Raw genomic sequence first — 24,274 nt, 5'->3', positions numbered from 1 at the left:
TGCCTGCCATCTGAGGAGCTGGAGGAACTCGACAACCTATGACAACCATCTTTGTAACCCATATGTAACTCCTTTTTTGTAACAAAGTTCAAATAAAGTAAATATATATGTGTACATACAAAAGAATGGGGGTGGTAGGAGAAGATAATATTAGTGTTCAGTGAGAAACCACAAGGTCTCCTCTGAATACTTTTTATTTTCTTCTCCGAGGCTATGGGTCCCCACATTGGCACCAGAGGTGGTACCCTCACAAACTTTTTAAACTTTTTATATATATATATATATATATATATATATATATATATATATATATATATATATATATATATATATATATATATATATATATATATATATATATATATATATATATATATATATATATTAGTATATTTTGGTAGCAGTCTTTCCTGTAGACATATATTATTAAATATGACCGAAAAAGTAAGATTAATAATTCTAACACGAATTTTCTCAATCTTTCGTACATTTCGTTTCACTGTTGGAGGTAAATCAAAAATCAGTTCTCCAAAATTCATTTTTATTTCTAGTCTGACGCGACACGAGCGCGTTTCGTAAAACTTATTACATTTTCAAAGACTTTAGTTCACAAATACACAACTGAATAGAACTTACGCGTCTCCGATTTTATATCTACATTTGAGTGAGGTGGAAGGGGTGATGTGGCATTAACACAAGACAGAACAAGATGTGGTATTAATAGGGTATTAATTTCATCAACACAAGACAGAACAAGAGTATTAATAGGGTATTAATTTCATCAACACAAGACAGAACACGAAACAATGGATATTGAATAGAAGTGTTTGTAGAAAGCCTATTGGTCCATATTTCTTGATGCTTCTATATTGGAGCGGAGTCTTGAGGTGGGTAGAATATAGTTGTGCAATAATTGGCTGTTGATTGCTGGTGTTGACTTCTTGATGTGTAGTGCCTCGCAAACGTCAAGCCGCCTGCTATCGCTGTATCTATCGATGATTTCTGTGTTGTTTACTAGGATTTCTCTGGCGATGGTTTGGTTGTGGGAAGAGATTATATGTTCCTTAATGGAGCTCTGTTGCTTATTGTTATGATCTCAGCCTGCAGGAGAAACGAGTCTCCCTCTTTGAGAGTTATTCATCAAGCCTGACCTGATTAGAAGGTCTAGCAAATATTGAGGTGATAACCCATATGTAAAATAGTTGCTTGGATATGTATAACAGTTTGAGATTATGGGCAATGAAGGAGAAAACAGATAAATGACTGGCGAGGAGATGTGGACATTTTGCTGGAGGCGTGAGGCTCGCTTCCGGAGGACCCTGACCTCACTTGAGTGCCAGACATCACAGGGGGAAGCCGCGCTCCGTTGAGCTCCCGTCAGAAGGGTACCCCTAGTGATATATCTCGAAGAGAAGAGAAGTGTGCAGACGTACCAGCTGTGGAATCGAGCTGGGGACGTGTGGTCTCAAGTCGTGGGTGATAATTAGTGAATATTAAGCCGCCCGGAGGCATTATTGTGGGCCGTGGAGCGCCCTGACCAAGCCTCGTCAGAGGAAGAAGCGCCCTCGACCAGACGATCTGTGGTAAGCACGATATATGCCAGTTCATAGTGATTGCTTGTAGTTGGTCGTGTGCCCAGCGACAGTAGCGATGTTTATTTATAAGTTAGACATGTTTTAATAAGGCAGAAGGCCTGAAATAAGAGAGTGGAGAGGGAGGAACACGGAGTGACGTCCATCCCCTCTGAGCGCTGGCGGGCGACTGAGGGAGCCTGGCTCCTGACGGAGGAAGACCCTCCCAGCGAGTGAGGACCGCCGCCAGGCGAGGTGGAGTATGGACCCGCCCAAAACGGGGGAGTCCACTCTCACTGTATGTAGAGAACAGATAGAGGTTTGAGGCAAACATATTGTGTGAATATTTTTTGTTTATGTGTTAAAGGGGAACATTTTATTGGAGTGTCGATGGGTTGCAGGTTTGTTCTTTGGGGAAGAAGTTGCTGAGAACTTCGAAGCCAGCAGATGAAGTAGCTGATGAGACTCCAAGGTAGTGGAGCAGAGGACCTCGAGCTGTGAGGAGAAGCAGCAGTGAAGAGGAGTGTCACGTGCTTCTGTAGAGGTGGTGTAGCAGCCAAGAGAGCTGTGGAGGAACCTAGCAGAAGGGTGAAGCACCGTAGTTGCACAAGGAAACTTCATGATAGCAGCCTGGAGGAGCTGCAGAGGATCCTGGTAGTGAAGCCCGGAAGAACCTAAGGATATTAGGGTAGTGAACTTCCAGAGGTGGAAGGGAAGTTCTGGTGGATTACTTACAGGGAGTTGATAGTGTTTGGTTGTCATTAGCGTGCAAGACGCAGTGAGAGGTGAGTGACTGTTGGCATTCTTATGTCAAGGAGTTTTTTTATACTGAAGTTTAGAGTTACAGTCGTAGGCTGGATTACCTACAGATGTATGTGTTCCAGGACTGACAGTGATCGATTGATCATTGTTGTGTATCAATGAACATTTATACTGATATATGTTATTGCATTCAAATGCTGATTTTCTATATATATATATTATCTTGCTGATGGTGCGACAGTGTATGTAGACTTGATCAACTTGAGGTGGTTGATAGTATCAGGTGGTGAACCAGGAGTTAGGATACCACTTGATAAGCTGATAATAGAGTTCTGATGGTGTTGGAGTGCAACCTGATTGTGATATTATAGAGCAAAGGATTCATTATTATTATAAGTGTGTATGTATCGTGTATGTGCTTTGTCCAGTAAATGTATCCCAATTTGCTGGTGTTTGCCCTTGTCCTAGTGAGGCTTCCCAGGAGGTAGTAAAGAAGGAGAGAGAGAGAGAAAGAACCAAGAACCACTGCCGTGGACAGGGTAAAAGGTAATACTAATAAGGCAAAAGGGGATTGAGGAGATCATATCACCTAAGGAGAGAGTGGGGAGTCACAGCGGCTCGAGTGGGTGTGTGCACGTGACAACGAGGCTAAGTGTTGGAGCCGCATCCCCTAAACGTGTGACGCTGAGCCCCTCTCCAAGAGCCAGAAGTGCCAAGGATGATCTAGTATAAGCACTCTACCGAGTTGTGGGTTGGGTTGTCCATAGAGAAGGATCAACGACGACAACACCAACCAACCCACAGTCTATAATAAAATGGGGGCCTGTGTCCGGGAGCTAAACTGACACACCCACACCCTGTCCAAGAGTGGATTTGTACACCCTTGCTGAAATAAACTGTGTGACCGCAGGTGTATATTCTCTCTCTTGGGAAGACTCACAGGACAAGATGGATAAGGTGCAAGCGTTTGTGGAGTCAGGCAAGCCTGAGGACTTGGAAGGTTGCACGAGGGATCAATTGAAACAAATAGCAGAAAAATGTGGCATCAGGTTGAAAGCATCTAAAGTAGCTGGGATGAAGGATGAGATCCTGAGGCAGTTGAGAGCCAGAAGTGAAGCGGCAGAACAAGGAGCCCAAAAAGGAGCTGAAATTGGAAAGGAGGATGATGGGCAGGATGAAGTGAAATCCCAGGGATCGAGTAGGAGCAGCAAGAGTAGCCGCAGTAGCAGGAGTATCCGAAATAGGAGCTTGGAGAGATTCCAGTTAGAGCTCCAGATGCAGCGTGAGGAGAGACAGTTCCAGCTGGAAAAGATGAAATTAGAACTCCAGATGAAAAATGAAGCCCAGAAGGAAAAAGAGAAAACCAGACTGGAGGTAGAAAAAGAGAAAACCAGACTGGAGGTAGAAAAAGAGAAAACCAGACTGGAGGTAGAAAAAGGGAAAACCAGAGTAAGGGAACTGGAGTTGGAACAGGAGAAAGAAAAAGCCCAAGTCGAAAAAGAAAAAGAGAGAACAAAACAAATGCAGATAGAAGCGAATAGAACCTTGGCTGAGCAAAGGATTGAACATGGGTTGCCAGAGAGCACCACCCAGGTATCACACCCACCAGATGTTAGGGTTAGGGAGAAGGACATTCCCTTGTTTGTGCCCGAAGAGGCAGAGAGCTTCTTCGAGCATTTTGAGAAAGTAGCCAGTATCAAGGAGTGGCCACAGTAGGAATGGGCCCAGCTGGTCCAGTTAAGATTGACTGGTGCAGCCAGGGAGGCATACACCCAATTGTCACTGGAAGAGTGCCAGGATTACGCCACAGTAAAGAGCAGCATATTGCGCTCGTTTCAGTTAACCCCAGAAGCTTATAGAAAGCGTTTCAGAGAGATGATCAAAGTTGGAGCATGTACGTTTGCTGAGACAGCAAGAGATCTGGAAAGACGATTCCAGAAGTGGATTGAGGCTGCTGGAGTTGGATCTTACGCTGACCTGAAGCAACTGATGGTCATGGAGAAGTTCTTGGAGATGATGCATCCCGAAACAAAGTTCAAGATCCAAGAAGCAGGGATAAAGGAGGTGAAAGATGCCGCAGATAGGGCGGATATGATTACTGAAGCGTATAAGAGCTTAAGGGAGAACAGAGTGAGAAGCGAGGCGAGACACAGCAATGGCAGACCCAGTGGAGTCTGGGGAGGAAGAAATTATGAGAGACCCAGAAGAGTCTGGGGTGAGAAAAATTTTGAAAAATGGGCAGATAAAAGTAAGTACCCTAAAACTCAGAAGAGTAGGTCGCACACTTCGTCTGAAAGTGAAGATGGAGGAGCAAAACGAGAAACTGATCGTTATCTAGGGAATCAAGAGTCCAGTAAAGCTCCACAGAGTACGAGTAGTACGTCTGGCCCGAGGAACTCCAATACGAGTGGACAAAGTCAGAGCTACTCTGGTACATATAGGAGAGATTTTTCACAGATGAGATGTTACCAATGTAACGGATTGGGTCACGTGATGCGAGATTGTCGACAGGGCAAGAGAGTTGTGACCCTGGCCATGTGTGACCCCCCGAGGTAAATATACTAATGTGTTCCGAGACAAACCACAGAGAGCGAACTTAGTGAACGAGAGGTATAAGCCGTTCATGAGCAAAGGTTGGATCAGTGTAGGAGGCCAACCTGAGGTAGAAGTTGGTATCTTAAGAGATACCGGAGCTAATCAGAGCTTGATTACGAGAAGCCTGATTGGGAATGATCGACGATTAGCTGGCAGGAGTAAGATGAGAGTATATGGGTTGTTGTCTGAGAGTGACATGCCCTTATGTACTGTCCAGCTAAGGTTGGAATATGTGTCGGCGGAGGTGATGTTGGGAGTGTGCCCCGACATACCTATTCCAGGAGTCCAAGTGATCCTGGGGAATGACTTGTGCGGGACAAAGGTGTTGCCAAGAGTCATAGTGGAGACTGTGCCTGAGGAGTGCCCAGAAGGCCACGGCACGGGTGAGACACCTGAGAGTGTGAACCTGACTGACATCCGAGGAGATGCGTCAGGAGACTGCCAAGCCATTGAAAACCCTGTCTCGGTAGTGACGAAGACAGAGGTGGCCGACAAGGAAGACGCTGGAGAAGATGATACAGTGTCGATTCAACCGGTGGAAGATATCGATGTAGATATAGCATGGCTGTTTGATGAAAGTCCAGCCCAGAAAAATGAAGTCTCGGTGAGGTCAAAAGTGAAGATGGCCCAGCCGAAGAAGAATCATGCGAAGAGAGCGGACCTGAGTAAAGCCCAGACTGCTGAAATTAAGAGTCGGAAGGTGAATGCAACTGTGCTGAGTAGGAATGAGGAAAGATGTGGACAGACTGAGGACGGAAGTAGCGCGTCAAGTTGTCCACGAGCACAGAGGCATATGGATAGTGGAGTTAAGTTGTTTGAGATGTCAGGAGTTGACATATTTCACAGAAAACGTGTAGAAAAGATAGTGAAGAAGAGTAATAGCCGAGAAAATGAAAGGAGAAGAGACAGTATGTGTGGAGAGATGCTTACGAGCACTCTAGGAGAGGTAAAGCGACATGTACGGTCGAGTGCTGTTGGATGTAGTACAGTGCTCGGAGAAACTTTTAAGGAACGAAGAAGAGTTGAAGGAGAAGAAGTGGAGTTGTATAAAGATGAGAAATGTGGGAAGAGGATGATGATGCAAGCATGGAGGAATAGAAGAAAGCCGAGGACTCGATGGAAGTCAAACAGGACGATGTCTTGGATAAATGAGGAGACGAAAGGGAGGATCGTCGGTGAAGACGAGGGAGTGAAGTATGATGGCAGGAGACGAAAGTATAATGGCAGTAGATGGAAGTGTGAAGACGACAGAGGAGGTACAGACAGTAGATGTCTGACTCTGGACGTGAAGAGAAGAAGACGAGGAAACGGAGGGTGGAGACAGTAAGTAGAGTGGACCAATGGAGTGCAGGCGTCCAAGGAGGACAGCCTAGCTTTGAGGTGTCAGAGAGGTCAAATCGTTTGTGAGAAGATCATGTTTCTGGCACGTGGTGAGCCAGATGTTGCAAGGTGCAACGAATTAATTGTAGACTCCTATGAGAGTATATGGGGTGAAGAACGAGACAGTGTGGTGGCGGATGTATTATCCCGAGCTTTGCCACTGGAATAACTCTCAAAAATAAGGGGAGGGGAGTGTTATGATCTCAGCCTGCAGGAGAAACGAGTCTCCCTCTTTGAGAGTTATTCATCAAGCCTGACCTGATTAGAAGGTCTAGCAAATATTGAGGTGATAACCCATATGTAAAATAGTTGCTTGGATATGTATAACAGTTTGAGATTATGGGCAATGAAGGAGAAAACAGATAAATGACTGGCGAGGAGATGTGGACATTTTGCTGGAGGCGTGAGGCTCGCTTCCGGAGGACCTTGACCTCACTTGAGTGCCAGACATCGCAGGGGAAAGCAGCGCTCCGTTGAGCTCCCGTCAGAAGGGAACCCCAAGTGATATATCTCGAAGAGAAGAGAAGTGTGCAGACGTACCAACTGTGGAATCGAGCTGGGGACGTGTGGTCTCAAGTCGTGGGCGATAATTAGTGAATATTAAGCCGCCCGGAGGCATTATTGTGGGCCGTGGAGCGCCCTGACCAAGCCTCGTCAGAGGAAGAAGCGCCCTCGACCAGACGATTTGTGGTAAGCACGATATATGCCAGTTCATAGTGATTGCTTGTAGTTGGTCGTGTGCCCAGCGACAGTAGCGATGTTTATTTATAAGTTAGACATGTTTTAATAAGGCAGAAGGCCTGAAATAAGAGAGTGGAGAGGGAGGAACACGGAGTGACGTCCATCCCCTCTGAGCGCTGGCGGGCGACTGAGGGAGCCTGGCTCCTGACGGAGGAAGACCCTCCCAGCGAGTGAGGACCGCCGCCAGGCGAGGTGGAGTATGGACCCGCCCAAAACGGGGGAGCCCACTCTCACTGTATGTAGAGAACAGATAGAGGTTTGAGGCAAACATATTGTGTGAATATTTTTTGTTTATGTGTTAAAGGGGAACATTTTATTGGAGTGTCGATGGGTTGCAGGTTTGTTCTTTGGGGAAGAAGTTGCTGAGAACTTCGAAGCCAGCAGATGAAGTAGCTGATGAGACTCCAAGGTAGTGGAGCAGAGGACCTCGAGCTGTGAGGAGAAGCAGCAGTGAAGAGGAGTGTCACGTGCTTCTGTAGAGGTGGTGTAGCAGCCAAGAGAGCTGTGGAGGAACCTAGCAGAAGGGTGAAGCACCGTAGTTGCACAAGGAAACTTCATGATAGCAGCCTGGAGGAGCTGCAGAGGATCCTGGTAGTGAAGCCCGGAAGAACCTAAGGATATTAGGGTAGTGAACTTCCAGAGGTGGAAGGGAAGTTCTGGTGGATTACTTATAGGGAGTTGATAGTGTTTGGTTGTCATTAGCGTGCAAGACGCAGTGAGAGGTGAGTGACTGTTGGCATTCTTATGTCAAGGAGTTTTTTTATACTGAAGTTTAGAGTTACAGTCGTAGGCTGGATTACCTACAGATGTATGTGTTCCAGGACTGACAGTGATCGATTGAACATTGTTGTGTATCAATGAACATTTATACTGATATATGTTATTGCATTCAAATGCTGATTTTCTATATATATATTATCTTGCTGATGGTGCGACAGTGTATGTAGACTTAATCAACTTGAGGTGGTTGATAGTATCAGGTGGTGAACCAGGAGTTAGGATACCACTTGATAAGCTGATAATAGAGTTCTGATGGTGTTGGAGTGCAACCTGATTGTGATATTATAGAGCATAGGATTCATTATTATTATATGTGTGTATGTATCGTGTATGTGCTTTGTCCAGTAAATGTATCCCAATTTGCTGGTGTTTGCCCTTGTCCTAGTGAGGCTTCCCAGGAGGTAGTAAAGAAGGAGAGAGAGAGAGAAAGAACCAAGAACCACTGCCGTGGACAGGGTAAAAGGTAATACTAATAAGTCAAAAGGGGATTGAGGAGATCATATCACCTAAGGAGAGAGTGGGGAGTCACAGCGGCTCGAGTGGGTGTGTGCACGTGACAACGAGGCTAAGTGTTGGAGCCGCATCCCCTAAACGTGTGACGCTGAGCCCCTCTCCAAGAGCCAGAAGTGCCAAGGATGATCTCCTAGTATAAGCACTCTACCGAGTTGTGGGTTGGGTTGTCCATAGAGAAGGATCAACGACGACAACACCAACCAACCCACAGTCTATAATATTATGCATCGTTAAACGCCTAGAAAGAGATGTTGTTGTCTTGCCTATATACTGGGTTTTTTGGAGCTTACAGTTCCCAAGAGGGCATTTGAAGGCATAGACGACGTTAGTCTCTTTTAAAGCGTTCTGTTTTGTGTCTGGAGAGTTTCTCATGAGTTGGCTGGCCGTTTTTCTGGTTTTATAGTAAATCGTCAGTTGTATCCTCTGATTTTTGTCTGTAGGGATAACGTTTCTATTAACAATATCTTTCAGGACCCTTTCTTCCGTTTTATGAGCTGTGGAAAAGAAGTTCCTGTAAAATAGTCTAATAGGGGGTATAGGTGTTGTGTTAGTTGTCTCTTCAGAGGTTGCATGGCTTTTCACTTTCCTTCTTATGATGTCTTTGACGAAACCATTGGAGAAGCCGTTATTGACTAGGACCTGCCTTACCCTACAGAGTTCTTCGTCGACTTGCTTCCATTCTGAGCTGTGGCTGAGAGCACGGTCGACATATGCGTTAACAACACTCCTCTTGTACCTGTCTGGGTAGTCGCTGTTGGCATTTAGGCACATTCCTATGTTTGTTTCCTTAGTGTAGACTGCAGTGTGGAAACCTCCGCCCTTTTCCATGACTGTTACATCTAGAAAGGGCAGCTTCCCATCCTTTTCCATCTCGTAAGTGAAACGCAGCACGGAACTCTGCTCAAATGCCTCCTTCAGCTCCTGCAGATGTCTGACATCAGGTACCTGTGTAAAAATGTCGTCAACATACCTGCAGTATATGGCCGGTTTCAAGTTCATGTCGACTAAGACTTTTTGCTCGATGGTACCCATGTAGAAGTTTGCAAACAGGACACCTAGGGGAGAACCCATGGCGACCCCATCTACTTGCTTATACATGTGCCCATCCGGGCTCAAGAAGGGTGCCTCTTTAGTACAAGCTTGGAGTAGTTTCCTCAGAATATTTTCTGGTATGTCAAGAGGAGTACAGGCTGGATCACGATACACTCTGTCTGCTATCATTCCGATTGTCTCGTCCACAGGTACGTTGGTAAACAGCGATTCTACGTCCAACGAGGCTCTTATCCCTGTGGCCCGTGTGCCCCGCAGTAAGTCAACAAATTCCTTTGGAGACTTCAGGCTGAAGGCGCAAGGAACATAAGGAGTCAGCAGGCCGTTGAGTCGCTTCGCCAGTCTGTACGTGGGTGTGGGTATCTGGCTAATGATTGGCCGAAGTGGGTTTCCAGGCTTGTGCGTCTTGACATTTCCATACGCATATCCAGGTTTATATTCCCCAATGATCTTTGGCAGGTGGAGTCCGGATTTCTTGGTGTTCACAGTTTCGATCAGTTTGTTGACCTTTGCTTTTAATTCGGCTGTAGTGTCCTTCGTTACCCTTTGGAACTTAGTTTGGTCAGAGAGTATGATGTTCATTTTCGCCAGATATTCGTCTTTTTTAAGAATGACATATATTGGCGACTTGTCACCTCTCCTGACAACTATCTCCTTGTTCTCACGAAGGCTTTTAGCTGCCGCTTTAAGCTCGGGGGACAGTATGGTGCTTCTGTAGTTGCCTCGATTCTTTCCTCCTTCTGCAATAAGTTCTGCTTGTAAGGTATCTTTGGTAGTGACCTTCTTTTGTGTCTCGAGGTCGAATATGTCGTCCAACAGAATTTCCAACTCTACTTTCCGGGCCATCTCACTCGGTCTGGACATAACATGACAGTTTATGCCCAGATTTAGGAGAGTGACTTGGTCCTCAGTGAGGTTAATTCCTGCAAGGTTCAGGAAGCCATCTCTTGGTCGTGGAATTGCCATAGGTCCTCCATATAATGTTGTTAGTTTCTTGATAATCCTTGTTTCAGTGCTGAGGTGATGTTGGTCTGTGAGGATGTCGAGGTGTTGTTCAATGCGGGTACGGATACTATCGTCGATGTTGCTATTTCTCCACTCGTTTGTAGCATGAAGTAGTTGCGTTTTGTTGTCTTTGATTTCATTCTCTGCCTTGTATATCTGATCACGAATCAGATCCTGGCGATATTTTATCGTGAAGGCTTGATTCCTTGCTGCTGGGTCGTGCGCTTTAATATTAGTATATTTTGGTAGCAGTCTTTCCTGTAGACATATATTATTAAATATGACCGAAAAAGTAAGATTAATAATTCTAACACGAATTTTCTCAATCTTTCGTACATTTCGTTTCACTGTTGGAGGTAAATCAAAAATCAATTCTCCAAAATTCATTTTTATTTCTAGTCTGACACAACACGATCGCGTTTCGTAAAACTTATTACATTTTCAAAGACTTTAGTTCACAAATACACAACTGAATAGAACTTACGCATCTCCGATTTTATATCTACATTTGAGTGAGGTGGAAGGGGTGATGTGGCATTAACACAAGACAGAACAAGATGTGGTATTAATAGGGTATTAATTTCATCAACACAAGACAGAACAAGAGTATTAATAGGGTATTAATTTCATCAACACAAGACAGAACACGAAACAATGGATATTGAATAGAAGTGTTTGTAGAAAGCCTATTGGTCCATATTTCTTGATGCTTCTATATTGGAGCGGAGTCTTGAGGTGGGTAGAATATAGTTGTGCAATAATTGGCTGTTGATTGCTGGTGTTGACTTCTTGATGTGTAGTGCCTTGCAAACGTCAAGCCGCCTGCTATCGCTGTATCTATCGATGATTTCTGTGTTGTTTACTAGGATTTCTCTGGCGATGGTTTGGTTGTGGGAAGAGATTATATGTTCCTTAATGGAGCCCTGTTGCTTATGCATCGTTAAACGCCTAGAAAGAGATGTTGTTGTCTTGCCTATATACTGGGTTTTTTGGAGCTTACAGTCCCCAAGAGGGCATTTGAAGGCATAGACGACGTTAGTCTCTTTTAAAGCGTTCTGTTTTGTGTCTGGAGAGTTTCTCATGAGTAGGCTGGCCGTTTTTCTGGTTTTATAGTAAATCGTCAGTTGTATCCTCTGATTTTTGTCTGTAGGGATAACGTTTCTATTAACAATATCTTTCAGGACCCTTTCTTCCGTTTTATGAGCTGTGGAAAAGAAGTTCCTGTAAAATAGTCTAATAGGGGGTATAGGTGTTGTGTTAGTTGTCTCTTCAGAGGTTGCATGGCTTTTCACTTTCCTTCTTATGATGTCTTCGACGAAACCATTGGAGAAGCCGTTATTGACTAGGACCTGCCTTACCCTACAGAGTTCTTCGTCGACTTGCTTCCATTCTGAGCTGTGGCTGAGAGCACGGTCGACATATGCGTTAACAACACTCCTCTTGTACCTGTCTGGGCAGTCGCTGTTGGCATTTAGGCACATTCCTATGTTTGTTTCCTTAGTGTAGACTGCAGTGTGGAAACCTCCGCCCTTTTCCATGACTGTTACATCTAGAAAGGGCAGCTTCCCATCCTTTTCCATCTCGTAAGTGAAACGCAGCACCGAACTCTGCTCAAATGCCTCCTTCAGCTCCTGCAGATGTCTGACATCAGGTACCTGTGTAAAAATGTCGTCAACATACCTGCAGTATATGGCCGGTTTCAAGTTCATGTCGACTAAGACTTTTTGCTCGATGGTACCCATGTAGAAGTTTGCAAACAGGACACCTAGGGGAGAACCCATGGCGACCCCATCTACTTGCTTATACATGTGTCCATCCGGGCTCAAGAAGGGTGCCTCTTTAGTACAAGCTTGGAGTAGTTTCCTCAGAATATTTTCTGGTATGTCAAGAGGAGTACAGGCTGGATCACGATACACTCTGTCGGCTATCATTCCGATTGTCTCGTCCACAGGTACGTTGGTAAACAGCGATTCTACGTCCAACGAGGCTCTTATCCCTGTGGCCCGTGTGCCCCGCAGTAAGTCAACAAATTCCTTTGGAGACTTCAGGCTGAAGGCGCAAGGAACATAAGGAGTCAGCAGGCCGTTGAGTCGCTTCGCCAGTCTGTACGTGGGTGTGGGTATCTGGCTAATGATTGGCTGAAGTGGGTTTCCAGGCTTGTGCGTCTTGACATTTCCATACGCATATCCAGGTTTATATTCCCCAATGATCTTTGGCAGGTGGAGTCCGGATTTCTTGGCGTTCACAGTTTCGATCAGTTTGTTGACCTTTGCTTTTAATTCGGCTGTAGTGTCCTTCGTTACCCTTTGGAACTTAGTTTGGTCAGAGAGTATGATGTTCATTTTCGCCAGATATTCGTCTTTTTTAAGAATGACATATATTGGCGACTTGTCACCTCTCCTGACAACTATCTCCTTGTTCTCACGAAGGCTTTTAGCTGCCGCTTTAAGCTCGGGGGACAGTATGGTGCTTCTGTAGTTGCCTCGATTCTTTCCTCCTTCTGCAATAAGTTCTGCTTGTAAGGTATCTTTGGTAGTGACCTTCTTTTGTGTCTCGAGGTCGAATATGTCGTCCAACAGAATTTCCAACTCTACTTTCCGGGCCATCTCACTCGGTCTGGACATAACATGACAGTTTATGCCCAGATTTAGGAGAGTGACTTGGTCCTCAGTGAGGTTAATTCCTGCAAGGTTCAGGAAGCCATCTCTTGGTCGTGGAATTGCCATAGGTCCTCCATATAATGTTGTTAGTTTCTTGATAATCCTTGTTTCAGTGCTGAGGTGATGTTGGTCTGTGAGGATGTCGAGGTGTTGTTCAATGCGGGTACGGATACTATCGTCGATGTTGCTATTTCTCCACTCGTTTGTAGCATGAAGTAGTTGCGTTTTGTTGTCTTTGATTTCATTCTCTGCCTTGTATATCTGATCACGAATCAGATCCTGGCGATATTTTATCGTGAAGGCTTGATTCCTTGCTGCTGGGTCGTGCGCTTTAATATTAGTATATTTTGGTAGCAGTCTTTCCTGTAGACATATATTATTAAATATGACCGAAAAAGTAAGATTAATAATTCTAACACGAATTTTCTCAATCTTTCGTACATTTCGTTTCACTGTTGGAAGTAAATCAAAAATCAATTCTCCAAAATTCATTTTTATTTCTAGTCTGATGCGACACGAGCGCGTTTCGTAAAACTTATTACATTTTCAAAGACTTTAGTTCACAAATACACAACTGAATAGAACTCACGCATCTCCGATTTTATATCTACATTTGAGTGAGGTGGAAGGGGTGATGTGGCATTAACACAAGACAGAACAAGATGTGGTAATAATAGGGTATTAATTTCATCAACACAAGACAGAACAAGAGTATTAATAGGGTATTAATTTCATCAACACAAGACAGAACACGAAACAATGGATATTGAATAGAAGTGTTTGTAGAAAGCCTATTGGTCCATATTTCTTGATGCTTCTATATTGGAGCGGAGTCTTGAGGTGGGTAGAATATAGTTGTGCAATAATTGGCTGTTGATTGCTGGTGTTGGCTTCTTGATGTGTAGTGCCTCGCAAACGTCAAGCCGCCTGCTATCGCTGTATCTATCGATGATTTCTGTGTTGTTTACTAGGATTTCTCTGGCGATGGTTTGGTTGTGGGAAGAGATTAATGTACGAAAGATTGAGAAAATTCGTGTTAGAATTATTAATCTTACTTTTTCGGTCATATTTAATAATATATATATATATATATATATATATATATATATATATATATATATATATATATATATATATATATATATATATATATATATATATATATATATAGCGTATCGAATACTTCTCGTATTCATCATCAGATCTAAAAGAAAAAACAGAAATCACAATCAAATAACTGGTAAACAAAGATCTCATACTGAATACAATTGCCTATCAAACAAAGGTAAATGATTAAAAATCAAAACACTTAAGCTTACTTAAAGTGATCAATACAAATAAAACTTATTAACTGTCACATATATAAAAGCTAATTAAAAAATCTATTAAACTAAAAGAGGAATTTTATAACTCCTAAAACAAACCATACTATTAAACTTACTCGAAGTGATCAACCGGAGTAAAACTTGATAGCTGGCATATAGATACTAAACACTTTTACAAATATGTATATAATAACTACAATTCTACAAAAAATGTATATAAAATGCAAGCAGAATAAGCGACAATTATAAAGTACTAACCAAAATCTTATAAAAACTCAAATATTAAACAAATCTAAATACCAAAAAATGTATTATATATCCTAAATAAAAAGATTATACAAATGTCCAATGTCCAGACTTAAAATAAGTAAGAAAAGGAAAAGACATGGTAAACTAAACAAAATTATAATAAAATTAAACTGCCAGAATGAACTGTAAATCAAATTACAGGTCCTACTGTGTAGTATACAGTGTACAATTGAACAGCCGAAAAGGTTGTTATTTAACAGAGGCCGCAGCTCCTTTATATATAAGGCTTCCATTACTCTGAAATCTGACTGGCCATTCATACAAGTGTCCAGAATTTTAAATCAGATTCCAGCAGAGAATGATTAAACTCATAACAATGGTTTCTAATCTCCGAAAAGGCTGGTTTAGACAATGGTAATCCAGTCCTAAAAGATACTCCCCGGTGCTCAAGTATCCTAATCTTAAAGTTCCGAATGGAACTTCCGATATATCCAGCATTACAGCTGGAACAGTTATACATATATACGACATTAGAGCACAGGGGGGTAGGCACTTTATCTTTAAATTTAAAATAAGAGCCTATGGTATTTATGTTGACAAAAATAAATCTAAAGTCTACTTGAGGATAACAATGCTGTAACAGTTTCCTCAAACGACTCCTTACAGAAAAACTAATAGTGCCATAAAATGGTATTTAATATATTTAAAACCCCTTTCTACTGTAGTAATCCTACACGATGGGTGAAACTTCTTATTTAAGAAATTCCTTATGAAGGTATAAACCATATGCAAAGGATAACCATTATTTGAAAAAAAATTCACAAGAAAATTAATTTCTTGATCAAAGTTATTCCAATTTGAGCATAAAACAAAGGCTATATTCAGTAGAGTATTAATTGCATTTTTCTTAAAAATATCAGGAACAAAAGAATTAAAATTTAAACCTAAACCAGTAAAAGTTGGTTTTCTAAAAACATTAGTGTTGAACCCATTAAGGTTATTCACTTTGACATCAAGAAATGACAATGAATTATCCACTTCACACTCTGCAATGAAACGTATATTACTATGTTGTGCATTAAGATACTCTCTAAATTTCTCAATATGACATTGGTCCTTAAATAACAAAAAAGTGTCATCTACATATCTCCTGTACAAGACTGGTTTAAAGTTCAAAGGACATTTATCAAGCCAATTTTTTTCATGAAAACTCAAAAAAGCATTTGCAAGTGCAGGACCTAAGGGAGACCCCCATTGCTACTCCTTTGTTTTATGCTCAAATTGCTCAAATAAAGTGATGATTGTCATATATACTTGATAAGAGGTTCAGGTCTGGGTCTATAATAGTTTGCATAAGAGGGCTGTTTTACAGAAAAGACAAAAAACCAGCGTTGAATGTAATGAAACGCCATTTTCTGGGTGAGTCCCGGAGGCTCCCCGGAGCTATCCCAGGCTGATATGCTAATGTCAGACTTTGGCATCAGTCATGTGTATGGAGTTCTTAGGCCTACCGGGGACCACGGCCAGAACCGGGCCCCCTCAGAGAGGCAAGGGGAGCAATGGCCTATAGAAGCCCCCGTGTAGTTGGAAGCATTCTATGTCTGCCATCGACCGGAACAGGCACCCAGAAAGGTAAGCGCCCCAAAACAAACCCCTATTCTGGTTAAAATTGCTACCTAAAACCGAACTAGTGGATAGAACTCCCCAACCGAAAACAAGCAAACTAGTGTGACGTCACACACTGCCGCGCCGCTGTCTGCGCAGCTCCCCCCTCCCCGGGAGGGGGAAGGGGGAGCCCCAGACCCCCCGCGCCGGCTACCCACACCTCAGTTCTTGAGGCTGGATGTCAAAAACGCGAAAAACCGCCGACTGGAGGGAGGGAGGGATGCCGGGGAGCCTCCGGGACTCACCCAGAAAATGGCGTTTCATTACATTCAACGCTGGTTTTCTGGGGGGAGCCCCGTCAGCTCCCCGGAGCTAACTACCCACAGACAGAAAAAGAGGGACTTACCCGGGAGGCGGTCGTCGCTCACCCCTCAACTCGAAGCCGAGACAACTGGCTGCAACCGCCGACCCAAAGCAACACAGGCCCGACGAGGCCCAGGGACATTCACAAGGTAACGAGCAGCCAGGACCCTGTTCGACCGCCAAAATCCCCGCGCCCGAATATCAGACCAAGACATATTCCCAATGACGGCAGCAAGAGCCGCGAACTTACGAACGTCATGGGCACGGGGATAGACCGCAGGCTGGCTGGACCTAATAACCCTGCGGACGACCTGAGAGACCCGAACCCGCGAACAGGGAAGAAGGGAAACCGGATCAACCCACAGCGCGTCCCCGGACACAGAAGCTGTGGCGCGCAAATAACGGCGAAGCGCCGCAACCGGACACAAAACATGATGCACCCCCGGCCTGACCAACCAAGCATCAACCACCCATGGACCCCTCCGGAACGCAGCAGTCTCATTCTTTGCCAGAAAAGAAGGAGACGGCTGCAAACGAACAAAACTATCACCACGACCAAAAGAGCAGAAACCCCTGCGCCGGAGGAGAGCATGAAGCTCCCCTACCCGACCCCCAGAGGCCAAAGCCAACAAGAAAAGTGCCTTGGAAAAACAATCCTGGACCGAAGGGGCCACAACGAAACGAGGAGATGAAAGGAAAGCGAGCACTCTGTCCAAAGACCTGGACGGCTCAGGCGACGCATGAGCAGGCCGGAGGTGAAACAATGCACGAGACAGCTTGCGAAACGGCGCAGACGTAACGCCGCCAGCGCCGCACGATACGAAGCGACAGTGTTAGGCATAAGATGAGGGTCCTGAAACAACCACGAGAGGAAGGACAAGACCACCCGAACAGACAAAGAGCTAACACGACGAAGACGCAAAAAGAAACGGAAGGACCGCCAGGAAACTTCATACTGCCGCCGAGAAGAAGCCCTCAGGTGGGACACCAACAAGGAGGCCACCTGATCACCATAGAGATGATGATAGACTCGAGTCAAAAAAACCATACGCGAAGACTCGAGGAGAAGATCGAACCAGCTACGTGACGTACCGGCCCGATCTGCTGAAAGAGGCGGAGCCGCGGGAAAACCCTCGGGTTCGGACACCGAGCAACCAGCGCCTGAAACCAAGGCTGGGCCGGCCACCAAGGGGCCAGAAGGACAACTCTCCCCCTGTAAGTCTCTAAGCGAGTCAGGACCTGGAGCAACAGCCGAACCGGGGGAAAGAGGTACAGGAACCCCCACCTCGACCAGTCGAGACGAAAGGCATCGACCCCGACGGACTCGCAATCGGGGAAGGGCGCCGCATAAACGGGAAGACGCCGCGACCACGCCAACGCGAAGAGGTCCACTTCGGGGCGCCTGAACGTCTGGCAAAGCCAACGGAAGGACTCGTCGTCGACCGTCCACTCCGTGGAGAGGGGAACGAAGCGAGACAGGGCGTCGGCCAAGACGTTGGACACGCCCCGTACGTGAACCGCCAGGAGAGCCAAACCCCGAGAACTCAGCAGACGAGTCATCCGAAGCGACCAACCCCAAAGAGACAAGGACCGCATCGAACCCCCGCGGTTCAGGCAATGAACCACCGGAGAGCAGTCCGAATGGAGCCGAATCGTCGATCCGCGGGCCACCCGAATCCTCCCCAGAGCAAACCACACTGCCGCGAACTCCCGCACAGTACTGTGAGCTCGACGGAAGGACGGATCCCAACGCCCCTGGCCGGCCTGGTGAGCACTGGTCACAAAACCCCAGCTGAGAGACGACGCATCCGTGTACACATCGAGCGAGGGCTCGGGTAGGCGCCAAGGCACTGAACCCCGAAAAACCCGAAGAGGAAGCCGGTGACGCAGCAACCGACGCAAGTCCCACGGGGGTCGAACTCTGCGATCGCGAGAGAGGCGGAAGGGGGAACCCCGAAGGAACCAGAACAGCCGTCGAAGCCAAACCCGACCCGGCGGGTAGACCACCGTCGCGAAGTTCAGGCTCCCGCACAGCCCCTCGAGCAACCGCCGGGTGACCCGAGGGCCCTCCAGAAACAGACGAAGGCGGGACCGCAGCCGCAGGAGAGACTCCGGAGGGAGAGACAAGGAGGCGGTTCGAGAGTCCCACACGAGACCCAGCCAAGTCCGAACCTGAGAGGGAACCAGATGGGACTTCCTCCAGTTCACCAAGAACCCGAACCCGGCGAGCTGGGAAAGAACCAAATCCCTGGCTAGCAAGCAAGCTGACTGGCTGGGAGCCCAAACCAGCCAGTCGTCGAGGTAGGCCAACACCCGAACACCTAGGAGACGCAAACGAGCCACACAACCCTTGTAAGGCGTGTGAACACGCGAGGTGCCAGGTTCAACCCGAACGGGAGACAACGAAAGCGGTAACTCAGACGCCCCACTACAAAACCGAGCCAGTCCCCGAACCGCGGATGAATCGGGACATGCCAATAAGCGTCCCGGAGGTCCAGGGACACCATCCAAGCTCCCGGCTCCAAGAGGAGCCGAACCTGAGACAGCGTAGTCATCCGAAAGGAGGGGCAATGAACCCAGGGGTTCAGACGGGACAAGTCCAGAATGAACCGCAGGTCCGCGCAGTCCCGTTTCGGAACCGGAAACAGACGGGAAACCCATCTGAGGGACGACGTCGTTTCGACGACGCCCAAGCGTACCCACTCCAAGACGACTCGACAGAGCGCAGGGGAAGAAGCCTGCCCTGCCAGCCCCGACCCCCCAAAGGGGGAAGGGGCCACCCAACGCCACCGCAGGCCGCGAGACACGACCCGAAAGGCCCACGAATCGTGGGACCAGGCGTGGGCGAACAGCGCAAGCCGCCCCCCCCATCGCCCCGTCAAGGGGGCAAACCGCGAAAGGGCCGGCGACCCTTACGAGACCCAGAACCCCGCACAGCGCGAACACCGCGCCGAACAGACGAGGGAGGGTCCGCAGGAGGAGCCAACCCCAAACCTGACACCAGAGGCCTACCACGACGAGAGGAACCCCGAGCCCTGGCACGACCTTTCCGGGAAGACCCACCCCGGGACCCCCGGAAAACCAACAAGTCCGACATCGGACGACAAGCCGCCGACGCAGCCTGAATAAACTGCGCCACGGCCGACTCCCCAAACAGGAGAGGACAAAAAGGTGAAGAACGCCTAAGAGCCAGAGCCCAAGCAGATTCCACGGAGGAACCCAGCACCGCCTGCCGACACGCGAGATGGGAAGCATAGAACAGGGAAACCGCATCCCGCAAAATCGGCGTGAACAGCTTCAACAAGGCAGCCGACGAACGCGCAGCCGAGGACAAGGTGCCGGACCCCGGGACGGACCCAAGCGTCCCCATATCCTCCACGAGCCGATCCGAAGACAGCTCCAGGAGGGAAAAGAACCGCAAGGCCAAAGGCCCCGAGCGCGCAAGTCCTCCGCCACGAGCGCCGCCGAAAGGGAAGGAACCTGCACATGGAGCTGAATAACGCCCACATCGCGGGGAAGGGCAGGGGCAAACAAGCACTCATTCAGGTACTCAAGTTCACCCCCCAGGAAAACCTGAAGCACCGTGGAAGCTTCCCGCCACTCCAGCGTGCGGGAACGACAGAAGGAATGCCAGGAATCCAGACCAAACAAGGGGCAGTCTGCTAGCCAGGACGACTCCGGAACCTCGTAACGGAGCCAGAAAGGGAACGAAGTCCCAAACCTGAACGTGGACGGATCCATTCCCGAGGCATAATCCGGGTCACGCAGGAGGTAAGCTGCAAAGGCCGCTCGCACCACACCAGGTTGGATGCGATAAGCCGAAAACCTCCGGAAGGACGGAACCGACGTACCCGGGGGAACACGGAACCGAACCCGGGGAGGGGCCGACACCAAACCCAACTCGTACGCAGAGGGGGGGAAAGAAAACCCCACTCCTTGTAACAATAAGCCCCGCTCAGTGGGAAGAAAAACCCAGGCGGGGTCCAGCGGGGCCCAAGGCCCCCAAGTCAGCCCCTCCCCAGCCTCGAGGTCCGTCACCACAGGACCCGAGGCCGAGTCCTCTCCCCAAGCCCCGACCCCACAAGACAAGGACGGAGCAGCCGAAAAAGCTGGAGGAAGGGGGGCCCACTGGTCAGACCCTGAAGCTTCGGCCGGGAGACAAGACTCGAATGCCTCTGCCGCCCCCCCGGAAGGGGCAACCCCCGAAGCTGCCCGAGTCTCGAGATCAAGTAACCCCTGCTCCGACCCCAAAACCCTCAGACGCTTCGGGGCCGGAAGCAGGGGCGGGGGACCAGAACGAACAGAAGGGGAAGGACGAGGAGGTGCGGACTGAACCAGGATCGAAGCGACCCCCACCCCCAAGTCCGGGTCTCGAAAAGCAAAGCGGGGCAGCCCCGGGGCATCCGGGGAAGCAACCAACCGAGCGCGTTGCAACAGACGAAACCTAGACTGCAACGCACGTGCCGCCTGTACCCGAATAGAATCATCAGAGGATTGGGTAAATTGAGTCACAAGCAAGCAGCAACACTCACAGGACTCAGGGTCGAAAGTATCACCGACACAACAGGCAGCGTGGCAGAGGCAAAAACAATGAGGGTCACCCTGAGACAAGGGGACCGAGCAACCCTCAAACTCGCACACAGCGAGTGGGGACTCCGGGGTCACAACCATCGGACCCACGCGCCCCCTAGGGGATTCCCAGGGTCCTGAGCGTTTACTTTAAGAGGACTCGCGCTCAGGTAGTCCCAGGCAGGGTGCTGCAAACCGGCGCCCAAAACTACCAAGCAAACTTCTAAAGCTGAACCCCAGGGACGTGTACACCCACGGGGACCTAGCAGGGGGCGCCACCGAGGAGAACAGTGGAAGGGCAAAAACAAACTGAATAAAATGACAGAACCCCCCACCAGGCAAAAACAAAAAGAAAAACAAAACCCCGCAAGAGGACAGCGAACACCAAGGAACAGAGCCGGCCGCGATGTCGGGAAATACAAGCTGAGCAGCACCCTGCGCCCCTACCAGTGCAAACTGCCTCTTACCTGCCGGTAACAAGGGAGAACAGAACACCCAAGAGCCCAACAGGCGGCCGAAAAACCGAAAGGTAAAACGGACCAGCAGAGGCAGACCCCGAGGAGCCTGTGGAAGGTGGCCCCAAGCCCCAAGGGCAGTACTTACAGGGCACCTAGGGAAGGCAGCCCTAGGCGCATGCAGCCCGAGTACTGAAGATAACTCCTGGCTCTCGCACCCACAAAACTAACACCACACACAAAGCACAGTGCAGTAGCGACACCGGAGCCAGAGCACACGACCATCGCCTATAGCATCAGCCTCAAGAACTGAGGTGTGGGTAGCCGGCGCTGGGGGTCTGGGGCTCCCCCTTTCCCCTCCCGGGGAGGGGGGAGCTGCGCAGACAGCGGCGCGGCAGTGTGTGACGTCACACTAGTTTGCTTGTTTTCGGTTGGGGAGTTCTATCCACTAGTTCGGTTTTAGGTAGCAATTTTAACCAGAATAGGGGTTTGTTTTGGGGCGCTTACCTTTCTGGGTGCCTGTTCCGGTCGATGGCAGACATAGAATGCTTCCAACTACACGGGGGCTTCTATAGGCCATTGCTCCCCTTGCCTCTCTGAGGGGGCCCGGTTCTGGCCGTGGTCCCCGGTAGGCCTAAGAACTCCATACACATGACTGATGCCAAAGTCTGACATTAGCATATCAGCCTGGGATAGCTCCGGGGAGCCGACGGGGCTCCCCCCAGAAAATAAAATTATAAAAGAACTGGCTATGAAAAAAATAGAATATATAAATCTATACACAAAATTGAGGTAGGTTGCTTAAAGGAACTTTCAGGTACACTGAAGGTAATAATTTGCACTAATGATCAAAATTGCTCAGGCAAAGCCAAGAGCACAATGGAGCAAGGGTGGTGAGGCTAGGCAACCTGGGTTACAAAGAAAAGTAGAATAAAAATTCAAAGTAATATAAACTTAATGGTAATTTAAGTAATAAAAACTTAATTGGAACTTAAGAAAAGTAAAAATGAACTAGAATAATTAATAACAATAGAAGACCAATAAAAGTAAAAAAGCAATTAAGAAATCTATAAAACAAATAGCTTACTTAGTATAATATTATAAATACACCATAGTTAAATACTAACGTTACACTAAAACACTAAAACAAAACGAGGTAGATTAAATAGATACACTCAGGTACACTGGATGATAAAGTTTATACTAGAGGGCACAGGCCAAGCCAGTGTACAATGGAACAAGGGAATAAAAAAGAAAAAAAAGAGACAATAATAAACATGACATTTTTTTAAATAATGTTAAAACCTTTTAAAAGGAAAGGTAGAGCTACAGTACACGTTGGTAGTTAAATGAGATTATAATTTGAATTCTTGTTATTCAGCAGCTATTCCACAGGAAAGAATTGAGGTTAGTTTCAATGGTTATTAAATAGGTTTTTCCTTTGTCAGTCCTCATAGCTATAATTTTACCATCTCGCACAAAACAATGTTTAATTACAGGGGAATTTTTGCAGAAACCACGCAGTTTAAGTAAGAGATTTTGTCTGAACCTGGTCAGACATTCATTCACATAAACAGTGGATTTACTAGAGACTGCAGATTTGATAAGGTCTGACTTGTGGGAGCAGCTATCTAGTTTAACTCGAATTTTCCTGTTATTTATTTATAACAGATGATTTGATGCCCACTCTATAAGCTGGTTTGATGTCACTTGTTTTGATTGAATACCTTATTTTATCCTGCAATTCATGGATCACGATGGCATCACAGTCTTCTCCTTCAGATTCTTGAGGAATATCACGTGAAGAGATAATGACAGAATCAAGGAGTTTATGTTGGTCTGATTCGTCTTGGGTAATAGTGTGTTGCTGTTGGTGGGTGTTAAGATGGTTTTCAAACTGTTGTAGCATAGCTTCCTGTTATCTAGTGGTTTCAGCTGGTTTAAAGTCTGTAACTGTGGTCTTGAGAGAGTTTAATTCTAGTTGAAGGAGGTTGTCTCTGGCAGACAGATCTTGATTAATCTTGAGCATTGCTGAAGCTTCACTTCGCCTGTTAATTATTAAGTCTGATTGCTCTTGGAAGACTGACAGTTAGTCTTCATGTATTTGGGTTAATAACTTGAACCGTAGGTTATCAGCAAAGCGCTTGAAATCGGAAGAAGGGGCAGCAGCTCGTTCAGGTTGATTCATACGGCTGCATAATTGTTGCATGGCCCGTGACGATCTCGACGCACCACCCAGCTGAGATGGTTTGTTATTTTAGACAAGGGGATAGTCGGTACCCCCGTCCCCCCCCCTCCGGCGGACCCCGAGAGAGAGGGAGAGCTGAACTAACCATGTTGCTAACCTGGCTATTTATTCCTGATCGGTGTGCTATCTGCCTTAGTGGCGTTGCTGGACTTGGATTTGTTATTCATGGTAGTAGGAAAAATGTAGGCAGGCACAATAAGGAAGACTCGTTGATGTGGCAGCAGAGAACGTCGGGTGCAGCTTCCTCCAGGGAGCAACACTACTGAGGTCAAAATGAAATTTTGAGGGTTAGTCTTGAAGATTGTTTCAATCACATTTGGGTCATTAAGTACTTAGCTATCTTCTGGGAAAGCCACATCATTTGAGGGTTAGAGAGAGCTCATGGATAGCAGATAATAGTGGA

General features: G+C 46.9%; 1 protein-coding gene across 1 annotated transcript in view; it reads right to left on the bottom strand.

Annotated features, from left to right (window-relative positions):
* Window positions 1–23,532, bottom strand: part of LOC138369832 (uncharacterized) — a 79,010-nt gene extending 55,478 nt beyond the window's left edge. Inside the window, exon 1 of the mRNA XM_069333572.1 lies at window positions 23,351–23,532. Coding sequence (XP_069189673.1) covers window positions 23,351–23,532 — 182 coding nt within the window. The remainder of the gene's footprint in view (window positions 1–23,350) is intronic.
* Between the last annotated feature and the right edge of the window lie 742 nt (window positions 23,533–24,274).

Source organism: Procambarus clarkii, chromosome 30, assembly GCF_040958095.1.
Source record: "Procambarus clarkii isolate CNS0578487 chromosome 30, FALCON_Pclarkii_2.0, whole genome shotgun sequence".
In the NCBI taxonomy this organism is placed as follows: domain Eukaryota; kingdom Metazoa; phylum Arthropoda; class Malacostraca; order Decapoda; family Cambaridae; genus Procambarus; species Procambarus clarkii.
This window is presented reverse-complemented; position numbering and strand designations above follow the sequence as displayed.